Source organism: Anguilla rostrata, chromosome 6, assembly GCF_018555375.3.
Source record: "Anguilla rostrata isolate EN2019 chromosome 6, ASM1855537v3, whole genome shotgun sequence".
NCBI lineage: Eukaryota > Metazoa > Chordata > Actinopteri > Anguilliformes > Anguillidae > Anguilla > Anguilla rostrata.
In genome coordinates, this window is record NC_057938.1 from 53233565 (window position 1) to 53246192 (window position 12628).

At 49.0% G+C, this 12628-nt stretch overlaps 1 protein-coding gene across 2 annotated transcripts in view; it reads left to right on the forward strand.

The window, feature by feature from the left end:
* Window positions 1-12628, forward strand: part of akap12b (A kinase (PRKA) anchor protein 12b) — a 49180-nt gene that overhangs the window by 34211 nt on the left and 2341 nt on the right. The window contains exons 1-2 of one of the 2 annotated variants that reach the window (XM_064340513.1): window positions 397-796; window positions 5745-10964. In XM_064340513.1, the coding sequence (XP_064196583.1) occupies window positions 772-796; window positions 5745-10960 (5241 nt within the window). In that variant the 5' untranslated portion in view covers window positions 397-771 and the 3' untranslated portion in view covers window positions 10961-10964. Of the gene's footprint in view, window positions 1-396; window positions 797-5744; window positions 10965-12628 lie in introns of those variants that run through there. The other variant, XM_064340512.1, reaches the window with a different exon arrangement.

Genomic DNA, 12628 nt, shown 5'->3' on the forward strand with positions numbered 1-12628 from the left:
TCTGTCTTTAATAAAGTATGGCCCGGTCTCCCAGCAGCAAGCAGGTTTTTCACACTGCACGGGGTCTGCAGAGAGACAATGGGAGGGGAGGCTAGGGGTGTGTGTGTCCCTGTGTGTGTGCGTGTGTGTGTCTATGTGTGTGTGTGTGCGTGTGTCTGTGTGTGGGTGTCCATGTGTGTCGTGGGTGTCTGTGTGTCTTGTGGTGTGTGGGTGGGGGGTGTCCGTGTGTGTGGGTGAGGGGACATGTAGTGGGAGGCTGGGGGGTGGAATGGGGTGGGTTGGGTTTTGGGGGGGGGGGGGGGGGGGGCTTCCGTAAATGCATCACATGATAGGCTTTGTCATCTTGTGGCTTAGAAAGAGAGAGAGAGGGAGGGACAGAGAGAGAGAGAGGGAGGGAAACTTCTTGCATTCATTTTGAGTGTGAGAACAGCTGAACGGCGTCCTCGCTGAAGAAGAGTGTCAGTCAGAGTGTCCGGTAGAAATGCGCCTGTAGCCAGCACGAGACTCTCAGAACGCAGACCGCTTCAGAGGAAGGCTCTTCCTCTACCGCTGCTTCAGATTTCAGCCGCGGATTTTTCGGGGCGGACAGAGTTTCTGAACGGGAACAACCGCCGTTTTTTGCGGCGAGACGCAACTTTTTGTTTTTTCATTTAAAAAAAAAAAAAAAAAACCAGAGCATTTAAAAGCTCTGCCGATTTCAGAAGGCTTTGCCCGCTAAATTTTGTTCTTCCTGCGCGAGAGTTTGGAGACGAGGACATTTCACAATCTCAAATGCTGGGAACGATAACTCTCACAGGTACGTGTTGGAGCTGATATTTCAATCCATGAATCGAGCCGGTGTTTCTGACTTATATTCTCATTAAGCTCAATGTTCTTTTTTTTTTTTGTAAGTATTTCAAAGATATTTTAGTGCAGTGTGATCTTATTTATGATGGCTGAAACAAGTTTTATAAAGTTTTACATGAGTTTTGGAATATTATATTATTATTGTTTTGCTTCATAATCTTGCTTTTATTTTAGTTTTTTATTTTTGCTTTTCAGCAATGAGTGCGTTCTTACTATGAGGACTGAAAGAAGTTTAGAAAGTTTTAAATTGGTTTTTGTTCCATCTTAGTAAGTGCAATCTTACTTTTCTTTTAGTTTTAAATGAGCTTTAGAATATTTTTTTAGCTGTGTTCCTTCGGAGCATTCTGTAAAAATGATGAAAAGTAATAGATAATTAAATATTTAGGCAATTATGCAAAATCCCTCGGGAAATGGAATGTGTGCTGGGGCACTGTTTTGTGGGTGTGGTTGGCAGTGTGGCTCGAGGCGACCCTCTTACAAATGTGGGTTATGCAGTCTTCGTTTTACAGCGTCACACAAGTCATCTATGGCTGCGAACTTTCATCAGTTCATCATGTGATAATTAACATCATAACATCAGCTTTTGTAATTTTTTACATACGTCTGTGTAATTAATTAATTTAAGATAAGTGAACCTCTTCACTCTTTGCAGCAATTTCACAAGCTAAGCTTGACAGACTGGCTAAGAACAACGAATAAACACGGCTTTCTGTTTGTATTAGAAACGGGTGCTACTCTGAAAAACAAGTGATTGTTTGTTCTAAAGGCTTTCTAAGAAGCACTCGCAATACTCCCATTCCTATTCGAAAACAACGAAAGATAAATTCAGCCTTTATCCATTCACCTCAGCAACGTCTCTTTTTTACGCTAGTTATGTGTACATTCCAAACATAACCGTAGGCTACATATTTGTACATACTACAAAATATCATTTTTTTAAAAACACCAGTACAGGCAAATGTGTGAAAGTAATTTTCGGAATCACTGCTGTTGAATATTTGATCTGTACACATGCAAAAGTGATTATTGTTACTGTTTGAAGCCTTGCAAGCATTTGAACCCAGCCAGGAAAGTCTTGGAAGGACATGCAAGAAAGTGGTTACAAGCTGACAAATGTAATGGCATTTAGCAGAATGTGGAATGTGTGGTATTGAGTGATCTGGTCTTTACTATAGGATCCACGCAGGAAGAGTACCGTCTCAGTTATAGGATCCTTAGTGTAATTTTTACCTTTATAAATTAAGAATCCCACTAAAAAGTGAAATGTTACACCTATCCCACCGGGGACTCTACATCTGCAGTACCATGTGCTGTGGACATTGAAGCTATATGAGTTATTGCTTTTTTATTAGGTAAAACCGGCGATGCCTGGGAAAAACTTCACAAACTGTGCTGCGTCTGCAAAGTTTTTCGGCGGCAGCGCACCTCAGAGCACCTCGCGAATGTGAGGTAGAGGCGCGGAGTAATTCGGAAAATGCCCTCGTTTGACACACATCTGCGGAACGGCCGTCGCGTAGCACCATAAATCAGGGCCCGCTAAGCTTTTCCACATTCTGTGTTGAGTGCCGGCGTTGAGCGCGCGACAGATCTGAGCGTGCTTTCTAGGATTCCGCGAGGTATCGGCTTACGGCATGACTGTACCCTAAGCGCCCCCGCCCTGCCCCGGCTGCCCCGCCCTTCCTCATTAAGTTCGGTCTCTTCATTCCAGACATCCTCCCCTGGGCCAGCTAGAGAGTGAGATGTAAAACAGATACTAGAAAGATCTACGCAGACGTGTGGATGACTAGGGCACGTTTTCAGGAGTGGCGTTGTTATAATGTGCGCTCGCGCATGTGTGTTTGTGTGTGTTTAACAAATACACTTTTTAATTGTTATACAGGGATAAAGATGACGTAGCCTGACAGCTTCTAATTTCTAATTTACATCTAATGCTTGACTGTGTTTTATTCGCATCGTGTTCGCTATAGTTTAACATTGCAATTGTGTGAAATTGAAAGGCTTTCCCAGCTCCGTGGTGGCACCTGAAGACAAGCTTTTAACGGAGTGCCGTGTCGTTTGCATGTTTTACGGCCTGTTGTCTCCAACGCAATCTGTGTCTGTTTACATCACAATGGTGTGTCGGGACAGTGTAGCCGCTAACCTAAACATAACGAGTATTTGCGAGTTCACCCTCAACCCAGGGGTTCCGCCTGTCAACCACAGCCAACAGCACTGAAATGTTTTTTTTTTTGGGGGGGGGTTGTCTCACAGCTGTTCCCCCACACAGTCCCCTCATGTGCTCATGTGTGTCCCACAAGCAAACTCTACTTTTTAAGGGGCTTTGTTGATGAGGTCAGGCAGCTATAGCCCACCCATTACCTCAGTGTGTGTGTGTGTTTTCTTTTTTTTTCTTTTTTTTTGGGGGGGAGGGGGGGCGGGTTGTAGGGTGACAGAACCCCTGTTTTTGCCCTAAAGTATTGGAGTACTTCTTAACATACTCGATCTCAGTGCCTATTTGTATTTATTCAGATAATTGATTTACACAAGGTTCCTGGACGGGACAAAGAGTGGAAGCTCCTCCTCCCTGGACTTCCTGGGTCAAGATGCTCTAGTTGCTCGTAAGACTCGAGCAAATTCATTGTCTGGACTTCTGAATATCACCCCTAGGTTAAAAAAAAAAAAAGGTTTTAGTTCCTAATTTCTCTTTCACAAATACTGCATCATGCTCTTGGAAAGTACTGAGTATCTTCCCGTTCTGTGTGGATCACAGCTGGTAGAAATTATTGTCGGAACATTTTTCAAACGTTGGCTCATACTCTGGTAGTTTGTTCATAAGACATGGATTTGGCTGACTGAGCATAATGTTCTCTTTCAGAAGTAATGTATGTATGGAGTACATGCTTTCCTTTCAGGATGTAAGACTTGTACTGCAAGACTTCATCCTTTGCATTCCTTCAGAAGACCCCCTTTCAACTCAGTTCTCTTTAAAAAATAACTGTTGTCCCCATGGAAACCGCGTGCTATTTGAATTGAAGAGGCCAGGAAGTTTTATGTCCCGTTGGCTCAAGAATAGAAGTAAGATTTTTCTGAATGAAATGTGTATGTACACTATATTTCTGTCCTGGATGCAAAATTAACAGGGTTGTGTTTTCAATGCCCTTCTTAATTTTTCGCACACACACACACACAAACACAAACCAGAAAGGAAAAGCCAAAGCCCTGATGCATTGTTATGCTTTGTAGCGCACGTATAACGTCAGGCGTGGGGTTAGGGGAAATGACCGAGTGACATATAATCATTTCGCTTGGGGAGGAAGGGACTGGGGGGAGGGGGGGTGGGGGAGGGAGCGGGGGTGATATTTCACAAATTGAGAATGCTGGGAATTTGCCGAGAGAGTCCAAGTGAAGGTTGAGGATCCCAGAGGAAACACGACCAAAGCCAGATGTGAACGTTCCACCCCAACCCCCCCCCTCCGCCTCCCCTAACCTGCCCCCCCGCCCTCCCCATAACAAGAGAGGATGGAAAGAAGGAGAAGGGGGCCTCAGAGTTAGGCAATGTAGCCTGTGAATGCCCCCTGGCCCCCCTCCACCCTACTCCTGTCAAAACACTGATAGACATTGAAGGAATTTCAGGCATTGTGTGTGTGTGTGTGTGTGAGTGCGTGCGCGCGCATCTGTTTCACTCACCTGTCACTGTCGAACAGGCACACATCTTCTCTTCGTTAGCCTGAATGGCGAGGAAGTGTGTTTTGAATCACGTTGCCGGAGGGGGCCTCACGGCGCACGAGTCCTCCGTCGTGTGGTGTGTCGTCAGGCATGAAAGATTTTCGTTCTTGCGGAGGGAGGAGGGAGGGAGGGAGGGAGGGAGGAGGGAGGAGGGAGGGAGGGCCTCTCTCGCAGTCGAGCCGTTGAGTGTTCTGCGTTTTCCGAAACATTTCGCTGGCGGGCGTTCGCAAAAGACACGGCTACGAAAATAAAACCAAATGTAAACTAAACTAAATCTACCCCCTAGGTCAAATGGAGTATTGCCTCATGGAGACACGCTGCCATCGATAACAAACATGAAATTCACTAACATTATTTATTGTTTTTTTGTGTTAATCCAAGTTTAGCTAACTTGTTAGAGCAGTTTCGCAGTTAAGGGGCAACTTCAAAGTTTTTCCCAGCTCAATAAATGTACTGTACTTGAGTTTGTATTCTTAATGGTTTGAGGTACCTTTATTCTTGGCACCATGCCCATTTGATATAAACTGTATAGCCTTGTAAGTTACAGTTTTATATCAATTTCAAGTTCTAAATAACGGTGTTACGTCTTAATGAGCTGAATTTAGTACATTGGTTCTGCAGCTGAAGGTCATAGGTTTAAATTTCACAAGGCAGTGTTATATCTCCCCATAAAACACAGAATGTATTTACCGCTCACAAGCAAATAATGGATTCTTGATTCTAGATTCCAAATTAAAATTTTAGATTCTAGGTTCTAATTTATTGCCTCACAGTTGGACCTTTGTTTCCATAGCTCACAGTAAACAGAAAATCAGATGTAACATAAATTAGAAAAAAAAAATATTACGGTGCTTTTATTAGCCCATTTGGTACAGAAAGCAGAACTTCTAAACAAAACAACATTAATTATGAATTGTATATACTGCAAGTGACTGTAATTGTATATCTGTAATGCGACCAAATTCCTTTAACTGTGCCTTATGACATTTCCGGAAATTAAATGTGATTTACTATAAAAAGCTCCATGGCAATACATGTACATTTTCAGTAAAATATATAATTTAATAATTTATCAATAGACATCGTTTTGTACTGCACAATGGATTTGTGGCAAAATGTCAATACGTCAGACATGTCCCTTCTGCTCAAATAGTTTTCAGCCGAGTAAAGTGTATTTCTCCTTTTGGTTGCAGTTGGCCAGACGGACTCCGTGTCTGCGTCCCAGAAGGAGGACACTCCCGAGACCATGGAGGTGATCCCGGAGGAAGTGGCTCCTCAGGTGAATGGCGAAAAGGAGGAGAAGGAGTCGGCCGATGCAGACGAGGTGACTGCGACGGAGGAGGAGAAGCTGGCCGAGGAGACGTCCCCGGAGGCCAACGAAGTGGGCTTCAAGAAAATCTTCCGCTTCGTCGGGTTCAAGTTCACCCTGAAGAAGGACAAGAACGAGAAGGTGGAGCCGGTGCAGCTGCTGAACGTGAAAAAGGAGGACGCGGCTGAGGCCTGCAGCTCTGACGAGGTAGCGGAGGAGTCAAAAGAGGAGGCCACCACCACAGAGGAGGCGCAGCCAGTGGAGGAGGAGGAGAAGGCCGCAGAAGAGCCGGCAGCCAGCGAGCCCTCAGCTGAGCCAGTGACCGAAGAAAGCCCCACTGAGAAAGTCAACGGAGACGCCACCGAGCAGGTACCAAAGGAGGAAGAGCCGACTGAGGAAGCTCCCCCCGAGAAGGAGGCGGAGCTGTCGCCAGAGTCCCCGCCCGCCCCTGCTGTCCAGGAAACGCAGTCCTCCCTGAGGAGGTTCTTCACGCAGGGCATCTTCTCCAACCTGCGCAAGAAGACAAGTTTCAAAAAGCCAAAGGAAGAGGAGGTGCCGAAGGAGAAGGAGCCTGAGGAGGAAATAAAGGAGGCAGAAGAAACGACAGAATCCCCCGCGGCGGAAGAGGCTGAGACGTCTAAAGAGGAGGCTGCGCCCGAAGCTCCACAAGAAGAGCCTGCCGCACCCGAGGAAGCTGAGCCAGAACCTGCTAGTAAGGCAGAACCCGTTGCTGAGGAAGAGCCTGTTGCTAAGGAGGAGCCTGCCGCCGAGGAAGAGCCTGTTGCTAAGGTAGAGGACGCCGCTGAGGAAGAGCCCCTCGCTGAGACAGAGCCCGCCGCTGAAGCAGTGGCACCCGTTGCCGTGGAAGAAGAGGTCACGGTGGACGGTGACGTCCCTCCAACCGCTTCGGAAGAAGTCGCAGAGGTCACTGCAGCTGCTGAAGATGCCCAACCACAAGACGAGAAAGTAGAAAGTTCGGCCGAGGGGCAGGCCGTCTCAGAGGAGGCTCCGGCAGCCACGACCGAGCCCGAACTACTGTCTTCCCAAGAGAAAGCCAAAGTCCAAGGGAGTCCACTGAAGAAACTCTTCTCAGGGTCTGGTCTGAAGAAGATCTCCTCCAAGAAGCATAAAGCTAAGAAAGAGGCAGAGGCGAAGCTGACTGAATCTGGAGAGCAGGTTGCTGAGCAGCTTCAGTCGTCCACTGAATCGGCCGAGGCCCAGAAAGGAGAGAGTTCAGCCTCTTCTCCAGAGGAATCTGGGGAGCATGTTATCAGCGAAGCTACCCCGGCGGAGGAGAGCCAAGAAAACGAGGGAGAGGCGACTACCTCTGACGGAGAGAGAAAGAAGGACGGCATTCTTCCCTGGGCCTCCTTCAAGAAGCTGGTGACACCGAAGAAACGTGTCAAAAGGCCTTCTGAGAGCGAGGATGAGGGTGCTGAGAAACCCAAGTCCGCCACCCTGTCCTCCACAGAAAGCGCTGAGAAACCCGAAGAGCCCAAGCCCGCCGAGGAGGAACCCAAGGCGACGCTAGAGCAAAGCACCGAAGAGCCTAAGAAGAAAATGGACACGTCTGTGTCATGGGAGGCGCTGATCTGCGTGGGATCGTCCAAAAAGAGGGCCAGGAAAACATCGGACTCTGACGACGAGGCGCCCAGGATCGAGGAGGAAGCCCTGCAGTCCGGAGAGGAAGGCAAAAAACCCGTGGAGTCGCCGCTCGGAAGCTCACAGGAAGCAGACCGCGAGCATTTGGCGTCGTCCCCGGAGCCAGCCGGGAGCCCCTCCGACGGCGAGGGAGTGTCCACCTGGGAGTCCCTGAAAAGGTTCGTCACCCCGCGCCGGAAGGCCAAAGCCGAGGATAAAACCGACGAGTCCGCCGGGACCTCCGGAGCCGAGCCCGTGTCCTCGGACGGTGAAATCCCCAAAGAGGAGTCCACCTTTTCCCTGAAGAAGCTGATCCCTGGACGCAGGAAGAAGAAGACGGAGGGGAAGCACGGGCAGGCATCGGACGAGGCGAGCAAAGACGTGGGATCAGCGGAGGAGGACTCGGACACACCCGCCGTGGTTCCGTTGTCTGAGTTTGACACCGTTGAGCCAGATCAGGTGAAAGTTGCACAAACGGAGGAGGCAGTGACCGCGGAGGTTGCAGGTACTACAGAGGCTGAGGCGACAAAGCCAGAACCAGAACCAGAGCCCGAGGTGGAGGAGCCCAAAGAAGTTGCCGCTGCTACTGCTGCTGATGAAAGATCGCCATCCTGGATCTCAGCCTCAGTCGTGGAGGAGATTCAGGAGAGCACAACCGAGTGCGTAACCAAACACCTGCAGCTGAGCGACATTCCGGAAGAAGGTGACACTGTGGCCACGCCTAAATCCATCACTGAAGATGTTTCTAGGGACGATACCATCGCTGAGGACATTGTGGATTTGGCATCGGAGGTGGTGACAGCTGTGGAGCAGGCACCTGAAATGTCCATCGCAGAAGAAACAACAGAGATGGTCTCGGCTGTCTCTCGACTTACGGAATCTCCCGGCACCTCTGGCGAAACCACACCAGTGCCAGGAGAGGGTGAGGAGAAAAAGACGGAGGCAGTGTTGCAGGAGGTTGTGGAAACTGTCAGTGTGGAGTTACACGAACCATCTCAGGCCACGGCCATATGCACGGGCCTTGAATCTCAAGAGATTGAGTCAGTGGAGGAGAAGACTCTGAAGGCCTCTGTTGAGAGCGTCACGGAGTTCAGCGAAGCTGCATCCATGGAGGTAGTGGTCGAGGATAAGACGGAACCATCTGAGGTGGCAGACGTTGCTGAGGAGGCAGTCCATGAGGTCGTAGCACAGGAGGTCAAATTGGAACTCCAAGAGTTAGCTGCGCCCGTGGTGGAGGCTACCAAGGCCGTGGAGGAAGAGGTGGAGCCAGCAGAGGAGGTGCCACCTTCAGAAACCACACCGGATCAAGCTGCGGAAGTGGGAGAGGTCAAAGACGAACAAGGAGCCGCTGAAATAGTTGACGAGCTGCAAGAAGTCAAACCAATTAACGTTGCCGTGGTGAACACGGTGGACGCTGGAGCTGAGCACGTAGAAGCGGTTGTGGTTACCGAGAACACGCCTAAAGTTGAGGCCGAAGGGCCAGCAGAAAGCACGGTGGAAGAATCGGTCTGCAGCCAAACCTCACAGGTCACCGAGGTACCCACTTTGGAGGGCGAGAAAGTGCAGGACCTGGATGATGTGAAGCAGTCCTCTGCTGATGCTGAGCTCGCACCGGCGGAGGAGGTGCTTGAGGTCGTGACACAGGAAGTGATTACCTCAGTGCCTGAACCCCTGACAACGGTGGAGATTCAAGAGGCTCCAATTCCTGACGAGGCACCTGCTGCTGAATTTGCAGTGGTCCAAGAGACAGTGAGCATTACTTGCCCTCCTTCTGAAACAATTCAGCCCGAAGAAGGAGAGGCTCCATCAGTACAATTAAGTGACAATGACATAGTCCAAATTGAAGAGAAGGACACAGAGACGCCCATCCTTGAGGCAGAACCTGAAGCAGCTTTAACTGAGGTGACTGCCATTGAGGAGGTCCTAGCTGAGGTGAAGGCGGCAGACGTAGCTGTTGAGGCAGAAATCAAGGCAGCTTCCACCAGCGAGACCACCACTGAAGGACAGGTTCTAGTCGTGGAGGAAGAGGTGGGCAAGCTTGCTGCAGAACCCGTCATTGAGGCAAAACTTGAAGCAGCTTCAACAAGCCAGAGTGCAGTTGTCGAGGAGGTCAGTGAGAAGGTGGAGGAAATTAAGGAAGGTGTGCAGGCAGTGCAGGGAGAAGAGGAGGCCATTGAAGAGCAGAGCACAGTCATTGTCCAGACAGTCATCCAGAGTGTGGTAGAAAACCTATCTGAGACTGTGGAGGAGTCAGAAACAGAATCCCAGGAGGTACAAAAAACTGAGGCAGCAGCCCCGGAAACCACACAGGTCACTGAGGAAGCGCCAGCGATAGTGGCAGAAGCTGAAGAGGTGCCAAGTGACACAAAAGCTCCTGAAACAACTGGAGATTCTGATACTCTGCCTGCACCTACAGAGGAAGTTGTGGTGGACGCAATCACACAACCGGCTGTGGCAGAGGCAAAGGATGAAGATGACAAAGAAAAGTCAGAGACTGTTGAAGTTTCTGAGGAGGGAAAAGCACCGGTTGTCACCGAAGAATCCACACAACAAATTCAAGAAGCTGTGCAGGTCCTTCAGGTGCTCCCAATCGAAGATGCACAGGTTCTCGCAAACGAAGAGGTCTGTCAGGAAATCGCCTCAGTGGAGGTTGAGGGTGGGAGTAAACAGGTAGTAGAAGTGGAAGTTAAGGAAGAGGAGGAAGCAAAGGTTCTAGAACAACAAGTAGAAAAGGCAACAGAATGTTTGGAAGTGGCCGCCCAAGAATCAGGAGAGGCAAAGGTCGACAGTAAGTCAGAGGGCCAGAAAGAGGCTCTGGTGGAAGAGGCCCAAAGTGAGAGGGAAAGTGAAAAGAGCGAGAGCAAAGCAGAGGTGGGGTCAGAGGTCAAAGGTCAAGAGGAGGCGCCTGAGGCAGAGATTCCCAAAGACGCCCAACCGTCCCAAGACATTCCGGCTGAGGAAGTGGTAGTCGCAGGAGAGGCTCCCTCCGACGCTCCTGCCACAGAGGTTCCGAGTCGGGCTGAAGAGGTAGCCGGCGCGACGCCGCAGCCCGAGGCGAAAGCAGAAGCTCCCGAGGTCTCCGACGCGAAGGCAGAACCAGGACCGGCGGCCGAAGCTCAGACCACGGACTCGCAAACCCCTGCGGACGCAGCCGAAGCCGAGACGGAAGAAAGCACCCAGAAGGAAACGACGGAAGTAAGCGAGGAGCAAGCGGCCGCCATCCCTGAACCACCTGTGGAACAAGCTCAGACGTCCGTACCGCCGGCTGCAGAGGAGAAAGAGAAAGAGAAAGAGAAGATGGCGGCCGCGGAAAAGGAAACGACCACCATTGTAGGAGACGTCAAGTGTACGGAGACGACGGTGCAACGGCAGGCGACGGAGATGATGACTGCGGAGGTGATGGAGGAAACTGTGAATGAAATCGAACCCGTGTCTACAGAGTTGACAACAGTATCATGAGCTGGTGAGTGGATTATGTTTGTGATGTATGTGTTTAGAATATATATATATATATATATATATATATATATATATATTATATATTTAACTATTTTAAAATTATTTTGTTTTACTGCTGCAATAAATGTGTCTGTTGTTAATTCATATGTATAATTTTAAAGATTTTTTCCCCAAGTTGTTTCAACTATGAATTAATACAATATAAAACATGCTCACTCTCTAATTTTCAAGGAAGTTGTGGGGAGAAATTGTTATGAAATCTGGGTTGTGTCGGCATTCCTTAATCGGCCTATCGAACAAATCTTCCCCTCCTTCCTTTAAACATCAATGGACTCTGCTTTTATTAGGAGGATTTGCTGGCTGGCAAGATGAAAAAGCTTTTGTTCGGGTACAGGCAACCGTGGGCCCTTCGATATCAAAGCAGGAATGCGGTGGTTGACCCCTGCTTCGTAGGTTCCCTCTTAAAGGGGGAACTATTTGAAGGCAGATGAACTTGTGCTGACAGATTGATTATGATTATAATTTTCCCTCCTTTTTTTTTTTTGCAGAACCCTCAGTGTTTTGTGAATGAAGTATGTCAGAGCACATTAGAGAATCCTTACAAAAAAAGGGACACAAAAAAAAAGAAAAAATAGCATAATAGCTTTACTGTGTCGTCCCCCTACCTAGCTTGGAGCGGTTCCAAACAACAATATGAAACACAAAAAAAAAAAAAACTTTGTTTCCGCCAATATATCAAAACAAAAAAAAAATAATTCTCCTGCCATAGATGTGTTTGTTGATCAACACGAGGCGGAAAGCGACGCTGCAGATATGGCGGTTTTGTTCTCAGATCGGACCGGGCGATCTGAGAAGGGCGAAGGGGGAGACGCCCCAGACGCGGGGATGCTGCACTGCAGCAGAGCGGTGAATTACGGCCGCGGGTGGCTCGGCTGACGGCGTTCGCGCAACGATTCGCCAGCGCCCGCGGCGACTCCCGCAGGACTCCCAGAGTCTAAATGGGGGGGGGGGGGGAGAGAGAGAGAGAGGAGAGGAGAGGAGAGAGAGGGAGGGGAGGGGAGGAGAGAGAGGGAGGAGAGAGAGAGAGAGAGGGGAGAGAGAGAGGGAGGGAAATAGAGAGAGAGAGGGAGAGAGAAGAGAGAGAGAGAGAGGGGAGAGAGAAGAGGAGGGAGAGAGAGAGAGGGAGAGAGTGAGGGAAAGAGAGGAAGAGAGAGGGAGAGAGAGAGAGTGGGAGAGATAGAGAGAGGGAGAGAGTGAGGGAGAGAGAGGAAGAGAGAGGGAGAGAGAGGGAGAGGGAGAGAGCACTGCCTTGGAGCGCTGAGCTGATGTTAACACTCAGGAGCCATGAGTCAGCAGTATCGCGTTTCAGATTTCTGTTCGTCGAATAAACGCTTTTTTACTTACGCGCAACGCCACTTAACGTCAGCAGCAGTACCGTCACGTCATAAACGCTTGTAAAAAAAAAAACGTGATGTTGAGCCCTTGGTGGGCTATTCAATTTCTATAGCGAAATTAATAAATGCTTATGACTTTAACTTTAATTATAACAACATTTAAATTTTGGAGCTCAAAATTACATTTTCTCAGCTGTCCATTGTGGATTTCCCAGCTTTCTTGTTTTTAATAACGTGCCTGCTACGAGTGCCTGCACAGTGACGTATGCCATCA